Source organism: Cervus canadensis, chromosome 9 (genome assembly GCF_019320065.1).
Source record: "Cervus canadensis isolate Bull #8, Minnesota chromosome 9, ASM1932006v1, whole genome shotgun sequence".
Taxonomy (NCBI): domain Eukaryota; kingdom Metazoa; phylum Chordata; class Mammalia; order Artiodactyla; family Cervidae; genus Cervus; species Cervus canadensis.
This window is the reverse complement of record NC_057394.1, coordinates 74185986-74211653: the sequence shown is the minus strand read 5'-3', so window position 1 is coordinate 74211653 and position 25668 is coordinate 74185986. Positions and strand designations below refer to the sequence as shown.

General features: G+C 35.2%; 1 protein-coding gene across 10 annotated transcripts in view; it reads left to right on the top strand.

The window, feature by feature from the left end:
- NBEA (neurobeachin) overlaps positions 1-25668 on the top strand; it is a 644508-nt gene that overhangs the window by 119110 nt on the left and 499730 nt on the right. For 9 of the 10 annotated variants that reach the window (XM_043477413.1, XM_043477415.1, XM_043477416.1 and 6 more), the window contains exons 9-10: positions 22986-23183; positions 23807-23940. In XM_043477413.1, the coding sequence (XP_043333348.1) occupies positions 22986-23183; positions 23807-23940 (332 nt within the window). Of the gene's footprint in view, positions 1-22985; positions 23184-23806; positions 23941-25668 lie in introns of those variants that run through there. The other variant, XM_043477414.1, reaches the window with a different exon arrangement.

The window sequence follows — 25668 nt, the reverse complement described above, 5'->3', positions numbered from 1 at the left end:
TGTAAAGTTTGTCTTGACCTCCTCTTAGTTAAATATGTATCTCTTTTCTTCCACTTTGAGAGTTCTTGTTGGCAAGTACACATATTGTTATAGAATTAGAAAAGCCCATAATTACACAAGTAACAGTCTAAGAATAGCAGTGCAAACACTATCCTACTGATAACTGAAAACACTTAAAAGCTTGTTTTGCATATGCTCTCTTTATTCTCCTTGCCATTTTAAAATTTTGAGGTATATCATGGGCTGACTTGTGGTTCCCCCAAAATTCATATGTTTAAATTCCGACTCCCAGTATCAGAATGTGTCTATATTTAGAGATAGGGTCTTTAAAGAGGTAAAGTTAAGTGCAGTCATTAGGGTGGGTCCTGATACAATATGAATATTGTGCTTATAAGCAAAGGAACTTAGGATACAGACACTCACAGATTACCATGTTAAGGCCCAGGGAGGAAAGCGGGTCATTTACAAGCCAAGGAGAGAGGCTTGGGAGAGGGTTCAGAAGAATCCAACCCTGCTGACACTTTGAACTTGGATTTCTAGCCTCGAGAATTGTGTGAAAATAAATTTTTGTTGTTTAGGCTACTCAGACTTTGGTGTTTTGTTATGACAGTCCTAGAAAACTAAATGTAAGAGATTAGCTTGGCTGATTCATGTCAATGTATGACAAAAAGCACTACAATATTGTAAAGTAATTAGCCTCCAACTAATAAAAATAAATGAAAAAAAAAGAGATTAGCTACATTGTGAGTCACGTAGTTATTACATATTGTTGTTGTTGTCCAGTTGCTCAGTCGTGTCCAACTCTTTGTGACCCAATGGACTACAGCATGCCAGACTTCCCTGTCCTTCACCATCTCCCGGAGCTTGCTGAAACTCATGTCCATTTAGTCGGTGATGCCATCCTACCATCTCATCCTCTGTCGTCCCCTTCTCCTGCCTTCTGTCTTTCCCAGCATTGAACGTGTCTAATGAGTCAGCTCTTCGCATCAGGTGGCCAAATTATTGGAGTTTCAGTTTCAACATCAGTCCTTCCAGTGACTGTTCAGGGCTGATTTCTCTAGGATTGACTGGTTTGAAACTCCTTGCAGTCCAAGGGTCTCTCAAGAGTCTTCTCCAACACCACAGTTCAAAAGCATCAATTTTTTGATACTCAGCCTTCTTTATGGTCCAACTCTCACATCCATGCATGACTACTGGAAAAACCATAGCTTTGACTAGACGGACCTTTGTTAGCAAAGTAATGTGTCTGCTTCTTAATATGCTGTCTAGGTTGATAATAGCTTTTCTTCCAAGGAGCAAGTATCTTTTAATTTCATGGCTGCAGTCACCATCTGCATGATTTTGGAGCCCAAGAAAAGTCTGTCACTGTTTCCATGGTTTCCCCATCTGTTTGCTATGAAATGATGGGACCGTATGCCGTGATCTTCATTTTTGGAATGTTGAATTTTAAGCCACCTTTTTCACCTTCCTCTTTCACTTTCATCAAATGACTGTTTAGTTCCTCTTTGCTTTCTGACATAACGGTGGTGTCACCTGTGTATCTGAGGTTATTGCTGTTTCTCCCAGCAATCTTGATTCCAGCTTGTGCTTCATCGAGCTTGTGCTTCATCATTTCACATGATGTCCTCTGCATATATGTTAAATAAGCAGGGTGACAATATACAGCCTTGATGTAGTACGTATTATCCTCCTTCTTTTTAAATTCTTAGTCATAGTTTTATAAGTATATATTTGATATTCATCAGAGTCCTTACATTTATCTGTCTTGCCTGTGCTGTGCTGTGTTGCTCAGTCATGTCCGACTCTTTTTGACCCTGTGGACTGTAGCCCGCCAGGCTTCTCTGTCCATGGGGATTCTCTAGGCAACAATAATGGAGTGGGTTGTCGTGCCCTCCTCCAGGTGTTCTTCCCAACCCGGGGATTGAGCCTAGGCCTCCCGCACTGCAGGTGGATTCTTCACTGTCTGAGCCACCAGGGGGGCCTATTCTGATTTACCTATCTGAAACTAATTGTATAGTTTATTCCTCAGGAGGGACTTAGGAGAATAATGTTTTTGAGAGCTACATTTCCATATTAGTTTATCAAGAGCCATTATGTTTGACAGCCATTTGCTTGACTATATCTTGACTGACATTTCTTTGTACCACTTAGACATGTTGCTGATTTTCTTCTGGCTTTAAGTGTTTTGTTCAGACTATGGTTTTGTTTTTTTTTGTTTTTTTTTTACTTTTTTAAAACTTTTTTCTTTAAATTCAGCAGTTTTGCTGGATAAGTCTTGCTGATCGTGAGTTGATTTCTCAGTTAAGTGATAGGCACTTTCAGTATGCAGTTTTGCGTGTTTTTGTATTACAAGGAATTTTGGATACTGTCTACTGTTTGTTCTATTTCATTGCTTTTGTTTTCTTCAGAGACTTGACTATACTTGTTTGGTTTACTTTGCTTATCTTTAATATTTGTCACTGTCTCTTGAATTTTCATCTTTTTTTCTTTCTCATTCTTAAATTTAAAAAGAAAGTTAAACTTACAGAAAAATTACAAGCACAGTAGTAAGATAAATTTCTCCCCTGAACTGTTTAAGAGTATTGCTGACATAATGCCCTGTCTTCCTTGACTATCGTGTTTATACAAACAAGAATATTCTTTTACAGAATTTCTAACATCAGTCTGTTACTACCATTTAATTCTCAGACCCTGTTAGAATTTTGCTAATTGACCCATAATGCCCTTTATAGGAAAATTATCTAGTTCACAGCAGTTATATTATAATGTATCTTTTGTCTGCTCAATAGAACAGTTTCTTATTCTTTGTCTCCCATATCTGGATAGCTCTGTTGGGTGAACACCCTCCTTACCTCTGTAGGACTTTGACACCATGATGCTTCCTTGTGTTGTTATGCTCCTGACTTTGCTCAGGGCCCTGCTATGCTTCTGGCCACTGCAACTCATCTTTCCTCCTAGTGCCAACTCCTACCTTTTTTGCCCTTCCTGTTAGCTTTATGAATTTTCAGGAAGGCAGGGGAAATAGCAAGAGGAAAAGAGCTTCATTTAAAAATTTTTTATTTTTATTTTTTTTTGAACACCAGAACCATTTTGTGTTGGGGTATAGCCAATTAAAAATGTTGTGACAGTTTCAGATGAATAGTGAAGGGACTCAGCCAACATATACCTGTATCCATTCTCCTCCAAAACCACCTCCCATCCAGGCTGGAACATTATATTGAGCAGAGTTCCACGTGCTATACAATAGGTTTTTGTTGGTTACACATTTTAAACACAACAGTGTATACATGACCTTCCCAAAGTCCTTAACTATCCATTCCCCCTGCAGCCATGAGTTTATTTGTGTAACAGCTTTACTGAGGTATAATTTACATATATGCAATTCACTCACTTAAAAAATGAATTACCCAGTGGTTTTAGTAATGCAGCTATCAACATAGGGAATTTTAGAGCATTTTACCATCTCAGAAAGAAACCTTGTACGCTTTAGCTATCACCTTTTTATCCTCTCAGTCTACCTCATTCCTAAGCAGTCACTAATCTTATTTCTCTTTCTATAGATTTGCCTATTCTGGGCATTTCATGTAAATTTTGAAATTGGGAAATGCTGGATCTCTGTCATTTCCACATGAATTTTAGGATCAGCTTGTTAATTTCTGGGGTAAAAAATCACAAAACAGTAACAACAAAACCCAGTTGGGATTTTGTGGAGATAGTATTGAATCTTCAGATCAATTCGGGGACATTTACTAACTACACGATAGTAAGTCTTTCAATCCTTGAACATGGATGGCTTTAGATTTATTTGTGTCTTCACAATTTCTTTTAAAGATGTTTTGTACTTTTTCAGTTCAGTCAGTCCAGTCACTCAGTCATGTCTGCCTCTTTGCGACCCCATTAACTGCAGCACGCCAGGCCTCACTATCCATCAGCTTCCAGAGTTTATCCAGACTCATGTCCATTGACTCGATGATGCCATCCAACCATCTCATCCTCTGTCGTCCCCTTCTCCTCCCACCTTCAATCTTTCCCAGCATCAGGATCTTTTCAAATGTGTCAGCTCTTCGCATCAGGTGGCCAAAGTATTGGAGTTTCAGCTTCAACATCAGTCCTTCCAATGAATACTCAGGACTGATCTCCTTTAGGATGGACTGGTTGGATCTCCTTGCAGTCCAAGGGACTCTCGAGTCTTCTCCAACACCACAGTTAAGAAGCATCAATTCTTCAGCACTCAGCTTTCTTTATAGTCCAACTCTCACATCCCTACATGACTACTGGAAAGACCGTAGCCTTGACTAGACAGACCTCTGTTGGCAAAGTAATGTCTCTGCTTTTTAATATATTGTCAATGTTGATCATAACTTTTCTTCCAAGGAGCAAGTGTCTTTTAATTTCATGGCTGCAGTCACCATCTGCAGGGATTTTGGAGCCCAAAAAAGTAAAGTCTGCCACTGTTTCCCCATCTATTAGCCATGAAGTGATGGGGCCGGATGCCACAATCTTAAGTTTTCTGAATGTTGAGCTTTAAGCCAACTTTTTCACTCTCCTCTTTCACTTTCCTCAAGAGGCTCTTTATTCCTTTTTGCCATAAGTCAAATGCCAGAATTCTAATGTATTCTCTAGTATTTTATTATTTTGGTGCTGACAGAGTTGTTTTTAAATATTATGTTTGGATTTTCTTTGCTAATATGTACAGTAGATTTTTGTATTTCAATTCTGTATACTGCAGTCTTGCTGAATTTATTCACACTAATAGTTTGTGTGTGTGTTTTATATGTGTGTGTGTATTCTTTAGGATTTTCTATGTACAAAACTATGTCATCTGCAGATAGAGGTAAATTTACTTCTTACTTTTCGAGTGCTTTTTCTTGCCTATCTAGAATCTCTAGTATAAGATTGAACATTAGCACAGTTATCTTTGTCTTGTTATTGATATTAGTGGGAAAACTTTCAGTTTTTAGCATTAAATGTATTGTTATCTGTGAAGTGTCCATTGATGCTTTTTATCAGAATGGGGAAGCTTCATTTTGTTCCTGTTTTGCTGAACACTTGAAAATAAAAGGGTGCCGGATTTTGTCAAATACTGCTGTGTTTATTAAGATGATCGCCTCTTGAGATGACAGTATTAGCATATTGATTAGTCTAGGTACAGGTTTGTCACTTTTGATCTTTATAAAGAATCAGCTTTTGGTTTTGTTATTTTTCTCTGCTGTTTGTTTGTCTTATTCTCTATTTAGTAATTTTTCCTATAATTCTTAGTCTTTATATATTTGTTCAAGTCTTCTGTTTCTTTGTTGAATTCTGCCTAGTTGTTTTATCCACTATTCAAGTTGGGATTTGAAGTTTTCGTCTGTTACTATCAACTTTTCTATTTCTTTCTTCATACCTGTCAAGTTCTTCTTCATGTATTTTGGTGCTTGGTTGTTAGGTGTGCAGATATTATCATTTTCCTGATGGTTTGACTCTTTTATTATTATTAAATGTTTCTCTATATCTAGTAATATATTTTGTTTTGAAGTGTTTGTCTCTGACGTTAGCACAGTCATTGGAACTTGTGGTATATTGATAAATTTTCCCTTTCTTTTACTTTGAATCCATTTTCAACTTTGAAGTATGTCTCCTATAGGCAATCCATTGTTAGATCTGGTTTTATTATCCTGTCTAATAATATTCTCTTTTGAGCGTATTGTTTTTCCATTCACATTTAACTTTACTAATATAGTTGAATTTACAATCATCATTTTATTTGTTACCTATGCATTATGTTCTTTTGATTCCTTTATTCCTTCTTTACTGCTTTATTGTGATTTAAATGAATATTTTTTACGGTAGCATTTTCATTTGTTTTTTTTTCACTTTTTTTGGGCCTTATTTACTTAGTGTTTGTTATAGTACTTGCTACTTAAATTTTAACTTAGAATCAGCTTCAGGTTTATACCAACTTAATTCCTGTGAGATATAGGAATGTTACTTTTATAGGTCTACTGTGTTTTTTGCTTTTTGTGTTAAGTTGTTATACATAGTACATACTACAATGTTGGTTACAAACCCAACATTGCATTATTCTTATTATTATATTATATACTTATATATCTTTTAAGGAAGTCAAGAGAGGAAAAGTAACTGATTTATAGATTTGGTTATAGTAAACTCATTTTTTATTAATGGTTACCTCATTTGTTCATTTACCACCTGAACTTACTTCATTAGCTCAATATGGCTTTTCCACCATCCTCCTTTGTGTTGTTATTGGCAAATGCATTACATTTTTATGTTATAGGCAAAATCATACATGATGTATATATATTTTATAAAATTGCTTTGAAATCAATTAAGAGGGAATAAAGGAGAATAAATATGCATTTTTGCCATCTTTTATAACCACATGACTACTTGATGCTCATTGTTTTTCATGTCAGTTCAAATTACTCTCTGAGCTCTTTACTGTTAGCTTGAAGGACTTTCTTTGTTATTTCTTGTGTTTGTAAAACTCATGAAATTAAAGGACCCTTGCTCCTTGGAAGAAAAGCTATGGCCAACTTAGCATATTAAAATGCAGAGACACTACTTTGCCAACAAAGGTCCGTCTAGTCAAAGCTATGGTTTTTCCAGTAGTCATGTAGGGATGTGAGAATTGAACCATAAAGAAAGCTGAGTGCTGAAGAATTGATGTTTTTGAACTATGGTGTTGGAGAAGACTCTTGAGAGTCCCTTGGACTGCAAGGAGATCCAACCAGTCAATCCCAAAGGAAATCAGTCCTGAATATTCATTGGAAAGACTGATGTTGAAGCTGAAACTCCAATACTTTGGCCACCTGATGCGAAGAACTGACTGATTGGAAAAGACCCTGATGCTGGGAAAGATTAAAGGTAGGAGGAGAAGGGGATGACAGAGCATGAGATGGTTGGATGGTATCAGCAACTCGGTGGACATGAGTTTGAGCAAGCTCCGGGGGTTGGTGATGGACAGGGAAGCCTGGCGTGCTGCAGTCCATGTGGTCACTAAGAGTCTGACATGACTGAGCGACTGAACTGAACTGAGATCAGCTAATAGCACATTATATCAGTTTTTATTTACTTGGGAATGTATCTTATTTTCCTTTTAGATTGCTGGATATAAATTCTTGGTTGATTTTTATTTTTTCCTTTGAATACTTTGAATATTTTATTCCTCTGTGTTCTGGCCTCCATTTTTTCAGATGAGAAGTCTGCTGTTGATCTTACTATTGTTCTCTTTTAAGTAAATAGTAATTTTTCTCTTGCTGCTTTTAAGATTTTCTCCTTGTGTTTCAGCATTACTATTATGATTTTTCTGTTAGCAGATTTCTTTGCTTTAATTCTTCATCAAATTCATGGGCTTGCTGAATGGGTAATACAATGCTTTTCAATAAATTGGTAACTTCTATCCATTAAGGTTTTAAATATTTGCCTCTCTTTTCTCTTTCTTGTCTACCTCTGATATTCTTATTCTTCATATGTTGATACACTTGTTTCCTACATTTTTCTGAGACTTTGATCATTCTTCAGTATTTCTCATCTCTGATGTTTGGATTGCATAATCAGCGTTTATTTTTATATTTGCTAATTCTTACTTCTGATTTTTCACATCTACTGTTCACCCCCTCTGTAGAATTTTTCAATTCAGTTATACTTTTCAACTCCAGAATTTCCATTTGGATTGTTTTTATAGTATCTTTCTCTCTTTTAAGAAATAATGTTAAATTTTGATTGTATTACTATTTTAAAATATAAATTTTACTGTTATTTTAATAAAATAGTAATTTTATTAATTTTTTCCAGTTTTATTTAGAAGTATTTGGCATACATCACTGAGTAAGTTTAAGGCATACAGCATGGTGATTTGATTAAATAGATTGTGAAGTTACTATCATAATAGATTCAGCTAATATCCATCTTATGATACAGATATGATATAGAAAAAAAGAAAAAAGAAAAAAAATTTCCTGTGATTAGAACTCTTAAAATTTATTTGCTTCACTTTCTTATATATCAGTATCTATCTCTTAATTGATACTGTCTGTTTAATGTGACCTTGTTGTCATAACTTTATTTACTTCTCTGATTGTGGTTTCCTTTAGTTCTTTGAACATATTTTTAATGGCTTCTTTGAAATCTTTTTCTGTTAAATCTGACATCGGGCTGCTCTCACTAGCCATTTCTGTTGCCTGCTTCTTTTTCCATATATGTGTCATATTTTCCAGTTTTTTTCTTTCTCTCGCGATGTTTGGTTGGAAAGCAGACATTTTTAGGTAAAATATTGTTGCATGTCTGGGTGCTACAGCCTTGTTCACATTCTGTGGCTTGTTTGTTTATTGATTGCATGGATTACTTTAGTGTCATTTTCAATTTTCTTTTTTTTAATTTTCTCTTCAGTATGTGTAAGAACTCACCATTGATGTTCCAGCCTATGGTGTTCTCTGTATAGACATTGAAACTTATAATTACAGATTTTTAAATAAATGTCAGAAAATTCATATTTTATATTTCTTGGAATGCTTTATAATTTTACTTTTCAAGGAATATATACATTCCATTCATGTGATTTTAGTCTTGGGAAATTTGCTGAAGTTTGTTTTATGAACCCAAATGTGTTCTTTTTGCTAGTCATTCTATGTGTTCTTGAAAAGAATTGATATTGTCCTCTTTTTACATGTAATGTTCCATATTGAAATATTATACTGAAGTGTTCTGTTTTTAAGAAAGCTGCATCATATGTTACTCCTTTGAGAATGAAAGTGAAAGTGCAAGTCGCTCAGTCATGTCCGACTCTTTGTGACCCCATAGACTATACAGTCCATGGAATTCTCCAGGCCAGAATACTGGAGTCGGTAGCCTTTCCCTTCTCCAGGGGTTCTTCCCAATGCAGGGATCAAACCCAGGTCTCCCGCATTGCAGGCAGATTCTTTACCAGCTGAGCCACAAGGGAATCCCCCTTTGAGAATAATTAATGCAAAATGTTTTTGCATGCTTTATTGTTAACATATGTAGCAGTTTTATTGAAGTATAATTTACAATTCTCTCATCTTAAGTATACAGATTATTTTATGTAAGTTTATAGAGTTGTGCAAATATCACCACAATCCAATTTTAGAACATTACCGCCATCCCAGAAAGATCTCACATGCCTATTCACAGTCATTCCTTGTACTCATCCCCATCCTACTCATACCATTTTATATAATAATTCTCTTTTTAAAAATGCTTCTTAAAGTAATGATGCAATAAATATTTATATTTATGCATAGATCAGCTTATTATTTGACTAGTTGGTAGTGATCTGAATGCCACAAATGGGATTAAGACAAGACAATTACATTTACATGATTGATTATATGTTTACAGTCATTTAAATTGAATCATATTTTTAAAATATGATGTAATTAATTGTGACATGAAATTGTTTTGCTGCTATAAGCCAAACTACAAAATAATGATCTTTGTATAACAGACTGAAAAAATTAAGACCATTTTTTTTCCCAAGTAAGTCTAGGTTTTATTAGACATCTTACATTATATTTCCCTTCCCAAAATTTTATAACTTTCAAGAGACTATATTAAACATTTCTGATTACTTTGAAAGCTGTATGAACAAAATGAAAGTAAAGGTTTATTATCTGATAATGGAATGTACATATATTTCAGCAATGTTAAAGTGCAAGCGTGGAGAAGCTATTTATACATTTGCAGTATATTATTTCAGTCATTATTTTTAGAAACCATATCCTCTGAGTTCATAAGCATCATAGTTATAATGATACCTATGATACATAGGTATGATACATAATTATACCCCCCCCCCAAAAAAACAAAAAAGGGTAAGAAGTATCACTAAACTGCTTCAGAAAAATTGTTTTTAAAATGTAGTGATTATGAGCTAGACTGGTATCTTTAGTGTTTTGCATAACTTTTTACTTAAATTTACTTAAATTCATTAAAAGTTCAGTGTGGGACAAAGGACATGAGTGATTTCATATCTATACTTAATGATTCTTACTTGGCATTTATGCTAATTTGATATTTTGTCATAATTTTAGGATTTGATTGGTTGGGTCATTTTCAGCTATGTTGAAATACTGTCTTCACTTCATTCATTGAAATAGTATATGCTAATCCATTTGCCCTTCTTGTTGGCACAGTTGTGACTATATAATCATTTCTTTTCTCTACATTCTTGTTTATCAGGGACTGGTAATCATGATTGTAGGGCATGTGATGGGCTTCCCAGATGGCACTCGTGGTAAAGAATCTACCTGCCAATGCAGGAGACATTGGTTCGATTCCTGGGTGGGAAGATCCCCAGGAGGAGGAAATGGCAACCCACTCCAGTATTCTTGCCTGGAGAACGCCATGGATGAAGGAACCTGGCAGACTACATACAGTCCATAGGGTCGTGAAGAGTCAGACACGACTAAAGCAACTTAGCATGCATGCATGCAGGGCATGTAGTTGAGTAAAATTCAATAATATATTAAATAATTGTTATATTCAATGAACCATTCTAAGCTTTGGAGATTAAAAATGAGTAAGCTTCTACTTTATTTATTAGAATAATTGTATATGTAAACATTTGTAATTAAAGTTGGTATGTATACCACAAAGAAAGTATAATGCAGATGCTGTTAACATTTTGTGGAATGATGATTAATTCCAGCTACAGAAGATTTAGGAACTCTTCATAGAGAAATATATTTTTTAGGGTTCTTGAAAAAATAAATGTGAGGCAGAGCAGGACAGTGGGCATGAATGAAGAGATAGAAGCAAGGGATCTGTTTATGGACTGTTCCATAATCAGGTGTGACTGCGAAGCAGAATAGAGATTAGACAGAGTGATTTGTGGTAGAATGTGAGAGTGATTACCATAAGCTGAAACCAAGTTGAAGAAGGCTTTGAATATCAAAGTAATTTCCATTCATGTGGAATTATCACAAAATTGATAGCAGGAGAATGGTTTAATCCTGTTTATGTATTTGCCTTGAGAAGTTTGGAGATACTAGAGTTTGGATGCTAATTTTTAAATGAATTTGGATGGACTCTTTATTCATTTTGAAGAGAAAATCATTGTACATTATACAAGTGAAAACATCCTCTTAATTATACATCAGGAAATATGATTCCTTGAATATTGGAATGTCATTATTATGCTAATATCAGCAACATTTGTCACATAATGAGTCTGGGGAAAGCTCAAAACCTATGACAATAGGTTTTGTCATATGTATGTTATCCTAACATAAATTCAATGAAAAATGGCTATATTTTTGATGCCTGTGAAGGTTTCAGAGATTAGTGTTAGAAAATAACATGCCTCTGCTCATATAATAATTAGATAAAGTTTTCTTGCGTTTAGCAGTGTTGTGACATATTTTCTCATACTCGTGTTAAGTAATTCCAGTTTGATTGATTAAGGTTCTACTCAGTGAAATTTTGCCTAATTAGCAGCTATGTCAGTTACCTGAATTCCACTGTTATCCATACATTATGCCATTACCATAAAGTTTATGGTGAACATTTTATGAGGAATGTTTAAGAAAAATTAACATAGAAGATGTATAATATTAAGTAGAAAAGGATATAGTGATAATAGCAGCTACCATTTGGCTTTAAAAGTACCAGGTATTGTTTATAGTGCTTTATTTATAATATTTTGTGTGTTGGGTGTGTAGCAGATGAAAGGCAAATAACTTGTGGGTGGTTACGCAATTATAGGTGATAGAGTTGAGATTCAGATGCAAGTCTAACTGGTTTTGAAGCTACAGCTTTTAACTCCATTGTACTGTACAGACAATATGATACTCTTTTTTAATTTTTAAAGCTTTTTGTCCAGTTTTATTGAAATGTAGTTGATACATAACTTCTCTTAGTTTGGGTTTCCCTGGTGGCACAGTGGTAGAGAATCCACCTGCCAAGCAGAAGATGCAGGTTCTATCCCTTGGAGAAGGAAATGGCAACCCACTGTGGTATTCTCTCCTGGACAGTCCCATGGATGGATAACAGAGCCTGGTGGGCTCAGTCCATGGGGTTGCAAAGAGTGAGACACAACTTAGTGACTAAACAACAACAACAACAAATTTCTTAGTTTAACGTGTAGAACATAATGATTTGACATATGTATGTGTTGCAGGATTTGTCACAGTAAGGTTAATTAACAAATCTATCACCTTTCATAGTTATAATTTTTGTGTGTATTGAGAACTTTTAAAATCTACTCTCGGGAACTTTCAAATATACTGTTGTTAACTATAATCAACATTCTATATATTATGTACCCACAACTTATTTATCTTACAACTAAAAGTTTATACTCTTTGACTACCTTCATCCACTTTCCCCATCCCTTACACTTACCTGTGGCAATCACTAGTTGGTTCTCTGTATGTAGGCCTCAATTTTTGATTCTCCGTATGAGTGATGTTTGACTTTCTCTGACTTACTTCACCTGACTTAATACTCTAAGGGGCTTTCCTGGTGTCTCCGATGGTAAAGAATCTTCCTGCAATGCAGGAGACCTTGATTTGATCTCTGGGTCAGGAAGATCCCCTGGAGAAGGGAATGGCAACCTACTCCCAAGAATTCTTGCCTCGAGATTTACATGAACAGAGGAACCTGGGGGGCTTCAGTCCAGGGTGTTGCAAGGAGTCGCAAAGAGTCGGATATGACTAAGCATGGATACACTTTCACTTTCAATCCCCTAAAGGTCCATCCGTGTTGTTGTAAATGGCAAGATTTCCTTCTTTTTTATAGTTGAATAATTCAGTTCAGTTCAGTCACTCAGTCGTGTCTGACTCTTTGTGACCCCATGAAATACTTAATACCTTCTTATTTTTATTCATTCATCTATCAATGGATACTTAGTTTCCTTCCATGTATTGGTAAAGTAAGTAATGTTGAAGTGAAAGTGGGGTTGCCTATATTTTTTCTAGTTAGTGTTCTTGTTTTCTTTGGATAAATATCCAGAAGTGGAGTTGCTAGGCCATATGGAAGTTTTGGTTTTGATTTTTGGAGAAAACTCCATACCAGTTTCCATAGTGGCTGGAATAACTCACCCAACAACTGTTAATGGAGCTTTCTAAGAAAACAAAGATGGCTATTGCAGTCTTTACCCAAGATGGGCTGTTTTACAGATAAAATAAGTACAATGTCAGAAGTTTAACAGTATGTAATAATAGATTATAGTTAATTAAATATTTGTAAGCTGTTGTTAAAGCTTGAAATTCCACAGGAAATTCTAGGTGGTATAGCATAGTAAACTAAAAACTGTCCTAAGTATTGGCACCAATAAAGTATGGTTTTCCAACATGAATTCCAGTTACAGGCTGAGACTTTGGTTTATCTTGCTCTTTGAAAAAAATTTCAGGTTCAAATTCTACAAAATTTTAGATACAACAGTGTGTGTGGTTGAAAAACAATTTTCATTCACTCTTTCCTCAAGAGTTTTACTATCTGTGTTATTTACCTCCTCTCTCCTGCAAAGGGTCAGATGCTCATGTCATTCTGCATCAAGAACAGTGAATATGACAGCTCATCGGAATTAGGAAGTTGTATAATTTGTACCTTCACACTTTGACATGTTAAGAGACAGTTTGAGGATTGTATAACATTTAACATTTTTACATGCTGCCTTTTTAGAGAATTTCTGAAATACATTTATCTATACTTCTAATTTCTATTTTCTAGGTATTTCAAAACTAATAATTACTTTTGTTTCATAAGCATAGAATTTTATTTAGGAAAATAAATTTTTAAAATACAAATTTATGTTGAAAGCTCATAAAAGGAGAGTTAACAGATTTGCCTTGTTTTTGCTGGTATTGCATGTATTTTAAGATACATTTTTAAATTAAAATGCTTGATTATAAGTGAACACTAGGTAGCATGTTGTTTATAGTCATTATTATTTCATGCATTTTACAGTTATGGCAAACATTTATGAGTAAACATTATTTATATTACCTCATGTTGGAAGAATGAATATCTGTTGGAGCTGAAAAAAAAATGAGTCTGTTAGCAATACCGTATTTGAAGGATCCTTATGAAACCAGCAGAAGATCATTTAATGGGGCTATTTGTATTTGATTTACTAACTAAAGAAGAGTTTTTATATAGATTTGTCAGAATTACCCATATTTTATACTTAAAAAGCACTAATAAGCAAAGTCTGTAATTAGGAAGCAAAATCTCCTCTAGGAAGCTGTGCTTAAAAGAAAACAAAACAAAAACAAAAAACTAGAACATCAGAATAATTGCCTCATTGGGTACATGCTTCCTGGGTAAAATGTTTTAAAAGATATTTGGGAATAGGGTTAGGATAGACCTACCTTATGTTGAATGCTTCATAATAAACTATAATTCTGATGACGCTTTTGTATATTTCCCACTGGTTCTGGCTACAACAGAATAATTGAAAAATTAGCAGTTACCGATGATACTCACAATAGCCGAAGTATGCACACCCAGTACATAAGTGTTTGTGTGGAAGAATCTTAATTCTTCTACTTATGATCTCATCTTTTATTTGCTGTATAAATCTCTACAAAACTTTTTTTCCCTTTTTAACTTAGAAAAATTAACATACAGTTGAAATACATTACTTTCAGGTGTACAAAATGATTGTATATTTTGACTATATTACAACATTATCACCACAATAAGTTCTAGTTAACACCCATCATCATAGATACAAATTTTTTGTGTGTGTAATGAAAACTTTAAAAATCTTTTCTTTTAGCAACTTTAAAATATACCATACACTATTATCCTGCTGTATATTACATTCCTATTTCATAACTGGAACTTTATTCCTTTTCATCCCTTTCATCGATTTCAGTTCAGTTCAGTCGCTCAGTCGTGTCCAACTCTTTGCGACCCCATGAATCACAGCACGCCAGGCCTCCCTGTCCATCACCAACTCCCGGAGCTTACTCTAACTCATGTCCATCGAGTCGGTGATGCCATCCAGCCATCTCATCCTCTGTCATCCCCTTCTCCTCCTGCCCCCAATCCCTCCCAGCATCAGGGTCTTTTCCAATGAGTCAACTCTTCACATGAGGTGGCCAATAATTGAGTTTCAGCTTCAGCATCTGTCCTTCCAATGAACATTCAAGACTGAGATCCATTAGGATGGACTGGTTGGATCTCCATGCAGTCCAAGGGACTCGCAAGAGTCTTCTCCAACACCACAGTTCAAAAGCATCAACTTTTTCAGCGCTCAGCTTTGTTCACAGTCCAACTCTCACATCCATACATCACCACTGGAAAAACCATAGATTTGACTAGATGGACCTTTGTTGACAAAGTAATGTCTCTGCTTTTTAATATGCTGTCTAGGTTGGTCATAACTTTCCTTCCAAGGAGTAAGCATCTTTTAATTTCATGGCTGCAGTCACTATCTGCAGTGATTTTGGAGCCCCAAAAAATAAAGTCTGACGCTGTTTCCACTCTTTCCCATCTATTTGCCATGAAGTGATGGGACCAGATGCCATGATCTTAGTTTTCTGAATGTTGAGCTTTAAGCCAACTTTTTCACTCTCCTCTTTCACTTTCATCAAGAGACTTTTTAGTTCTCTTCACTTTCTGCCATAAGGATGGTGTCATCTGCATATCTGAGGTTATTGATATTTCTCCCGGCATCTTGATTCCAGCTTGTGCTTCTTCCAGCCCAGCGTTTCTCGTGATGTACTCTGCATATAAGTTAAATAAGCAGGGTGACAATAGACAGCCTTGACGTACTCGTTTTCCTATTTGGAACCAGTCTGTTGTTCCATGTCCAGTTCTAACTGTAGCTTCCTGACCTGTATATAGGTTTCTCAAGAGGCAGGTCAGGTGGTCTGATATTTCCATCTCTTTCAGAATTTTCCACAGTTTATTGTGATCCACATAGTCAAAGGCTTTGGCATAGTCAATAAAGCAGAAATAGATGTTTTTCTGGAACTCTCTTGCTTTTTCGATGATCCAGTGGATGTTGGCTTTTTGATCTCTGGTTCCTCTGCCCTTTCTAAAACCAGCTTGAACATCTGGAAGCTCATGGTTCATGTATTGCTGAAGCCTGGCCTGGAGAATTTTGAGCATTACTTTATTAGCGTGTGAGATGAGTGCAGTTGTGTGGTAGTTTGAGCATTCTTTGGGATTGCCTTTCTTTGGTATTGGAATGAAAACTGACCTTTTCCAGTCCTGTGGCCACTGCTGAGTTTCCACATTTGTTGGCATATTGAATGCAGCATTTTGACAGCATCATCTTTCAGGATTTGAAATAGCTCAACTGGGATTCCATCACCTCCAATAGCTTTGTTCGTAGTGATGCTTTCTAAGGCCCACTTGACTTCACATTCCAGGATGCCTGGCTCTAGGTGAGTGATCACATCATCGTGATTATCTGGGTCATGAAGATCTTTTTTGTACAGTTCTTCTGTGTATGCTTGCCACCTCTTCTTAATATCTTCTGCTTCTGTTAGGTCCATACCATTTCTGTCCTTGATCGAACTCATCTTGGCATGAAATTTTCCCTTGGTATCTCTAATTTTCTTGTAGAGATCTCTAGTCTTTCCCGTTCTGTTGTTTTCCTCTATTTCTTTGCATTGATCGCTGAGGAAGGCTTTCTTATCTCTCCTTGGTATTCTTTGGAACTCTGCATTCAAATGGGAATATCTTTCCTTTTCTCCTTTGCTTTTTGCTTCTCTTCTTTTCACAGCTATTTTTAAGGCCTCCCCAGACAGCCATTTTGCCTTTCTGCATTTCTTTTCCATGGGGATAGTCTTGATCCCTGTCTCCTGTACAATGTCACGAACCTCTGTCCATAGTTCATCAGGCACTCTATCAGATCTAGTCCCTTAAATCTATTTCTCACTTCCACTGTATAGTCATAAGGCATTTGATTTAGGTCATACCTGAATGGTCTAGTGGTTTTCCCTACTTTCCCTACTTTCTTCACTAAGGAGTTCATGATCTGAGCCACAGTCAGCTCCCGGTCTTGTTTTTGCTGACTGTATAGAGCTTCTCCATCTTTGGCTGCAAAGAATATAATCAATCTGATTTCGGTGTTGACCATCTAGTGATGTTCATATGTAGTCTTCCCTTGGAAGAGGGTGTTTGCTGTGACCAGTGTGTTCTCTTGGCAAAACTCTATTAGCCTTTACCCTGCTTCATTCTGTATTCCAAAGCCAAATTTGCCTGTTATTCTAGGTGTTTCTTGACTTCCTACTTTTGCATTCCAGTCCCCTATAATGAAAAGGACATCTTTTTTGGGTGTTAGTAGTCAAAGGTCTTGTAGGTCTTCATAGAACCGTTCAACTTCAGCTTCTTCAGCATTACTGGTTGGGGCATAGGCTTGGATTACCATGATATTGAAAGGTTTGCCTTGGTAACGAACAGAGATCATTCTGTCGTTTTTGCGATTGCATCCAAGTACTGCATTTCAGACTCTTTTGTTGACCATGGTGGCTACTCCATTTCTTCTAAGGGATTCCTGCCCACAGTAGTAGATATAATGGTCATCTGAGTTAAATTCACCCATTCCAGTCCATTTTAGTTCGCTGATTCCTAGAATGTCGATGTTCACTCTTGCCATCTCCTGTTTGACCACTTCCAATTTGCCTTGATTCATGGACCTAACATTCCAGGTTCCTATGCAATATTACTCTTTACTGCATCGAACCTTGCTTCTATCACCAGTCACATCCACAGCTGGGTATTGTTTTTGCTTTGGCTCCATCCCTTTATTCTTTCTGGAGTTATTTTTCCACTGATCTCCATTAGCATACTGGGCACCTACTGACCTGGGGAGTTCCTTTTTCAGTATCCTATCATTTTGCCTTTTCATACTGTTCATGGGGTTCTCAAGGCAAGAATACTGAAGTGGTTTGCCATTCCCTTCTCCAGTGGACCACATTCTGTCAGACCTCTCCACCATGATCTGTTCGTCTTGGGTGGACCCACACATCATGGCTTAGTTTCATTGAGTTAGAAAAGACTGTGGTCCTGTGATCAGATTGGCTAGTTTTCTGTGATTATGGTTTTAGTGTGTCTGCCCTCTGATGCCCTCTCGCAACACCTACCGTCTTACTTGGTTTTCTCTCACATTGGACTTGGGGTATCTCTTCACAGCTCCTCCATCAAAGCGCAGCCACTGCTCCTTACCTTGGACAAGTGGTATCCCCTCACGACCGCCCCTCCTGACCTTGAACGTGGAGTAGCTCCTCTTGGCCCTCCTGTGCCCATGCAGCCGCCACTCCTTGGACGTGGAGTTCATCAATTTACCCACCCCCTAAATTCGTGAAACTCAACGTTGAAAAAAAGAAACAAAACACTAAGATCATGGTGTACAGCCCCATAACTTCATGGCAAATAGAAGGGGAAACAATGAAATCAGTGACTGATTTTATTTTGTTGGGCTCCAAAATCACTGCAGACCATGACTTGCAGCCATAACATTAAAAGATGATTGCTCCTTGAAAGGAAAGATATGACAAACCTAGAAGGCATATTAAAACCAAACATCACTCTGCTGACAAAGATCCATATGGTCAGGGCTATAGTTTTCCCATTAGTCATATAAGGATGTGAGAGTTGGACCATAAAAAAGGCTGTGCTTAATTGCTTCAGTCATGTCTGACTCTTGGCAACACTGTGAACTGTAGCCCTCCAGGCTTGTCTGTCCATGGGATTTTCCAGGCAAGAATATGGGAGTGGGTTGCCATTTCCTCCTCTACGGTATCTTCCCAACTCAGGGATTGAACCTGTATATCTTACATCTCCTGCATTGGCAGGCAGATTCTTTACTACTAGCGCCACCTGGGAAGCCCTAAAAAAGGCTGAGCACTGAAAAATTGCTTTCGAATTGTGGTGTTGGAGAAGACTCTTGAGAGTCCCTTGGACAGCAAGATCAAACCAGTCAATCCTAAAGGAAAATCAACTCTGAATATTCATTGCTGAAGCTGAAACTCCTCAATACTTTGGCTGCCACAGGGAAGAGCTGACTCTTTGGAAAATACTCGGATACTGGGAAAGATTGAAGGGAAAAGGAGAAAGGGATGGCAGAGGATGAGATGGTTAGATAGCATCACTGATCCAATGGAAATGAATTTGAGCAAATTCCAGGAAATATTATAGGCTAGAGGAGCCTGGTGTACTGCAGCCCATGGGGTCACAGAGTCAGAGATGACTTAGTGACTGAACACCACCACCACCTCCTTTGTCTCTGGCAAACCGTCTGTCTGTTCTCTGTATCTGTGAGCTTGCTGTTTGTTCATTTATTCATTCATTTATTTGTTTGTTTTTCTTTTAGGTACCACACACAAGTGATATCATATAATATTTAACTTTTGCCTGTCTTACTTATTTTACTTCTCATAATGCTCTTAAGGCCCATGCACGTTGTTGTAAATGGCAAGATACCATACTTTCTTTGTTTTTTTTTTTAAAAGAGTTTGTTAACAAGATTTTTATTATTTTTTTCTAACTCACCAATTACTTAGGAAACTAGTAAGAGTTTGTTTTTTTTTTTTCCTTTATTTTTATATGGAATTTAGAAAGATGGTAACAAGAACCCTATACAGAAAAAGAGACACAGATGTATAGAACAGACTTTTGGACTCTGTGGGAGAAGTCAAGGGTGGGATGATCTGAGAGAATAGCATTGAAACATGTATATTTTCAAGTGTGAAACAGATCGCCGGTCCAGGTTGGATACATGAGACAAGTGCTCAGGGCTGGTGCACTGGGATGACCCAGAGGGATGGGATGGGGAGGGAGGTGGGGGGTGGGGATCGGGATGGGGAACACGTGTAAATCCGTGGCTGATTCATGTCAATGTATGGCAAAAACCACTACAATAGTGTAAAGTAATTAGACTCCAACTAATAAAGATAGCATACTTTCTTTATGACTAACATTCCAGTGTACATATATCCCACTTTTTCTTTGTTCATTTATTTATCCTTGGATGTGAACACCCTTGTTACTCTCTGCCTTTCTATACATCCTCACCAACATTTATTATCTCTTGTTTTTCTGATAATACTCTTCATTGTGGTTTTGATTTGTGTTTCTCTCATGGTTAATGCCTTTGAGTACCTTTTCATGTACCTTTGGGGGTATCTATTTTGCATCTTCTTCAGAAAAAAATATATGTGTTCACATCTTCTGCCTGTATTTGAAATGAATTGTTTCTTTGCTATTGAGTTGTGTGAGTTACTTATATTTTGTATATTAACCCCTTATCAGATATATGATTTGCAGATATTCTCTCCTAGTTTGGTAGGTTTCCTTTTCTTTCTTTTTTTTTTTTTTTTTGATAGTTTCCTTTGTTGCTGTGCAGAAGCTTTGTAGTTTGGTGTAGTCCCACTTGTTAATATTTGCTTTTGTTGTTAATATTTGCTTTTGTTGTCTTTGCTTTGATGTCAAATTTTTTAAAAAGTCCTTAAGGTAGCCTCTACTAAGAGCATATGTTGCTCTTTTTTCCAGTTGCTATTCCCATCCTTTACATATTGCTTTTCTTGGTATATTATCATCAGTATAAGGACACATCACTTCTCTACCGGATTGTCCTACAGTTTGCTTTTATCTTATCCAGCTCCTGTAGTCTTCACTTATTTGGTCAGCTTCCCCAGTGCTTCAGTGTTCTGTATACTCTTCTTCCAAATTCCCTCGATTAAATAATTTTATTTCTATAAGTTAGCTCTTTTGTTTACTCCTCTAAAATAATAGCGCTTTTGATATTTGGTTCACAAAATAGGTCAAAATTCTAACAGATTTGTTAAATTTCACTCTAAAAAGGTGTTAAAAACATAAATGTTGGGATTGACATATACACTTTGCTATATTTAAAATAGATAACTAATAAGGACTTACTGTATAGCACAGGAAACTCTTCTCAATGCTCCATAATGACCTATTGGGAAGACTGTATTAAAAAAAAAGTGGATGTGTAGTAGAAACTAATACAACATTTTAAATCAACTATACTACAGTAATTAATTAGATGTTAAACATGTTGACCATTTATGATTTTACTGACATACATATTAAAGTATTTATTTTACAATACTAAAGCCATCAGTGAAGGAGGCAATTACATGAATTTTATATTGCCAGTAGTTAACTCATATATTTATTAAAATGTTTTTAAAAGAATTTTTTGTTTCAATTTCCTGTTATAATTGTCACCTATTCTTTAGTACATTAGGAATTGAAATAGAGTCTTTGATTCAGGTATATTTTAATTTGCCTGTTACCTCTATCTTGTATGAATCTGTGAATTATAAAAGTGATTAAATTAGGAAACACTGAGATGAGAGATAATGTTCTACACCCCATTTAATTGAGAAGATAGTGAAAGATCTGATCCAAAATAGTGACATTTTCTTAGTTTATGTCTAATATTCAAATATATAGACATGCATACATTTAAAAAGTAAAGGTACCATCCATAGCGACATACACACAGTTTTCATTTTTCATGCTGCTCCTGTCTTCTGGCTTGCTAATAATGAACAATTTGCATCCAGGTTCAAGTTAGTAAGACTCTTTCAGAAAACCGTAGATAACTGGCTAAATTTGTCCTGACATGTTTGATCTGCAGTCAGTTCAGTTCAGTCGCTCAGTTGTGTCTGACTCTTTGTGACCCCCATGGATTGAAGCACTCCAGGCCTCCCTGTCCATCACCAGCTCCATGAGCTTGCTCAGACTCATGACCATCAAGTCGGTGATGCCATCCAAGCATTCTCATCCTCTGTCGTCCCCTTCTCCTCCTACCTTCAATCTTTCCCAGCATCAGGGTTTTTTCCAGTGAGTCAGTTATTTGCATCACGTGGCCAAAGTATTAGAGTTTCAGCTTCAACATCAGTCCTTTCAGTGAAAATTCAGGACTGATTTCCTTTAGAATTGACTGGTTTGGTATCCTCACAATCCAAGGGACTTGCAAGAGTCTTCTCCAACACCACAGTTCAAAAGCATCCATTCTTCGGTGCTCAGCCTTCTCTATGGTCCAACTCTCACATGCATACATGACTACTGGAAAAACCATAGCTTTGACTAGACCTCTGTTGGCAAAGTAATGTCTCTGCTTTTAGTATGCTGTCTAGGTTTGTCATAGCTTTTCTTCCAAGGAGCAAGTGTCTTTTAATTTCATGGCTGCAGTCACCATCTGCAGTGATTTTGGAGCCCGTGAAAAGAAAGTCTGTCACTGTTTCCATTGTTTCCACATTTATTTGCCATATAGTGATGGGATACTAATAAGTGATTTTTGCAAAGGTTAAATTTATCATTGTCAGTTTCATACACCTGCAGAGAAATTTTAACTGTTTCTAACAATACTTTTCTTATTGCAGTTAGTACATCTTTATTTCTTGTCCTTCATTTAAAGTGGTAACATGACCTTTTCTTCTGGGTTTTGACATGGCTATTGTGATTTTTTGTGGAATAGCATCAATATCACTATCTCGATACACTTTTTGTAATAAAGACTTATTTTTGTGAATAAACTCTTTTTAGTCTCAACTGATAGCCTTGTTTCTATATTAATAGTTCATTTGCTGGGCACTGTTTACTTCTATACATGCTTTTGAAAGTGTTAACAAGAAAAATTTAAATTTATGTTATGAATTATTGAAGTAAAAGCCTATTTACATTTAATACCATCTGACCTTATAATATCTTAATAAAATTATTTTATATATAATCAAAATTTTAGTAAAAATGATAACATGAAGATTTGAGTGTGTTTATTAGCATAATAAACTGTAACTCATAGAGCTGAGGTGAGAATAACAGAATAATGCCACTGACAAATACCCAGCACATGGAAATGTCACAACAAATCACTTATCTTAAATTTTTCTGTTCTTTAAAACTTGAGATTTTTATTATGTTTCATTTAAACCACTACAATATTGTAAAGTAATTAGCCTCCAACTAATAAAAATAAATGAAATAATAATAATAAAGAGTGTTTAACTTAAGTTTTATTTTTTCAGAGCACCTTCAAGTTTAAGTCTGAAAGTGATATTCATTTAGCAGAACATCATAAACAGGTTCTGTATGATGGGAAACTTGCAAGTAGTATTGCATTTACATATAATGCTAAAGCCACTGATGCTCAACTATGCCTGGAATCATCACCAAAGGAAAACGCATCGATCTTTGTGCATTCCCCACATGCTCTTATGCTCCAGGTGGGTGAATAGTAGCTTAGTCTTAATGTTCTCATCAACACTGTGTCTTTATTTTACATTTTATAGGTTGCTCGCCTGTAAATCTCCAGTTCCTCTTTGTTTTTCTTTTTTGGTCTTCTAGTTCTTTGAATGGTGTTTTTGCCTTCTGCATTTTATTTGGCAATATAGTTTACCTTGGACTTGTCTCCTTAGTAGGAAATCTGTCTTTTCTGTTGTATTGTATGTTTCTTATCCTTTGAAATAAAATCAGTGAATTCGTAAATAGCTAAATGTAAATATAAAAATACTTTGGTATAAGAATGTGTAACTCCTTAACATAAAAATTACTTGAGTGCTTTTATATCTATTAATAGCATCTCTTATTTTAAAATATATTTTGATTTAGACACTCATATTTTCAGTGTAAAAATCTCTCAACTTAAGCTTTAAATTTAAGTGATTATCAAAATATTTCAAACTGTTATTTTAAATGTGTATAAAATTATATAATTTTTATTTAAAATTTTAAAAATAGATTTTAAAATATCTATTTTATTTAATTTTCTTACAAAGTTATTTGAAACAAGGAAAGTGTGATAACATGCTTTAGAAAATTTAATAAACATTTTTGTTTTTGAACATAGGATGTAAAAGCTATAGTTACACATTCAATTCATAGTGCAATTCATTCAATTGGAGGGATTCAAGTGCTTTTCCCACTTTTTGCACAACTAGACAACCGGCAACTCAATGACAGTCAAGTGGAAACCACTGTCTGGTAAGTTTTCTTTCAATATGTAACTTATGGTGTCTTTTAATTCTTTAGATTATGCATGGTGCCCTTCGTGCTATGTAAATATATTATAATACTGGTTTTTATTCTTAAAATGCTAATAACGTTTCTTTAGGATTAAGGCAGATATATTTACGCAAAGTAAAAAAAGTTGACAGATTTTCTAAGCACAAAGGAGTGACTTCCTTGATAAGAAACAAAAAAATTCTTACTAGGTATAGCATAGTGATTATAATATGAAGTAGGAAAAGTGTCAGTCCTGGCCTTTCACTTTGCAAATGAATGCTCATTGTTTGAATTGTTGGTGAAATCCTGTCAGATTAAACAAAATTACTAGGGTAAAGTTTATTCTCAAGAATAGTATTTAATAACAGTTATATAATTTATATCCTAAATATTAGTATTATTCTATAATGCTAGTATCCTAATACTAGCACTATATTAATTGAAATTAGCTTTTTTTCTTATGTTTGAGAACCTAACTCTAACCAGTGGCATATCCATATTTTATATATTCAGAATTTTCTAATTAGATTTATTTCAAGTGCAATTTTTATAGCTTCTTTTTTTTAAATTAAAAAAATACCTCATGTATTAAACTCCAATTTAACCTTATTTCTTAGAATCATTTATGGCATAAGTTAAATGTGAATTACACAAATAGATTAACTATTTCTGTATATGTTTGGAGAATTTAAAGGGAAAGTTATATAAGTAAACATTAATTTAGTTTACTAAACAGTAACATAGAAATGCTTCGTTAATAAGTACACATATACATGAGATTCTTTATGGATCATCCAATTTTGAATTGATAGAAAAACTAGTGAATGAAATTAAGATGGGAAAAATTTAAAATTCTTGAAATGTAAAATGATTTTTCATATTAATTATTTAAATTATCTATTAACAAACTTCTGTCTTAATATTGCTCATAATATTGTCCCTGTATTGGGATCATCTTTATGTAAATTATGAATCTAAATATAAATCTGACCTGTATATTTACATAACTCAGCTCTCAGCCATGGGTCATGCTTTTTTTCTTTTTTTTTAAATATCAGTATAATGTAATGGTTAGCATTTGATGTGAAATGAATCTGGAGGCCATGTCCTGCTGAGGTATTACTTTGTTATGAGATATTCAGTCATTTTATTGAGAGGCAGATCAGCTTAGTTGAAAAATGAAACTTTAAATCCCAGTCCTAATTTAAATGCAGATGTTTTCTTTATCATCTAAGTGAACTAGCACACATTATGATCAGTAATTTAAAACCTAGTAAGTACTATGGAAAGAAGTTAGAGGTGAAATAGCAATTAGAAAACTTCATGTGTAATTTAAATATATCTTATGAATTAATATTATGTCCATAATTATTTTAACCTAAAATATAGTGATTTGCTTCATGCAGAAATATTAGAAAGACTATGCAGTTTGAATGTTACACCTGAAATGATTACAATAATTTATATTATTGAATAGTTGTAAAATCTCAGTGCTAAAACTATAGTTAACAGGTATCTGGTCCATTCATCAAAGGACCAGGACCAAGGACATGATTATTTGTCATATCCTGTTTTCAAAACTCATTTTAGCATTTATATTATATTTTTATATTTAAATTGTATTTATTTTATAACAGATAAAAGGCAGTATAAAGGATCAGCTTTCTGATTTTCATTTGGATTTGTTTTTAGTCCTTCTATATCATT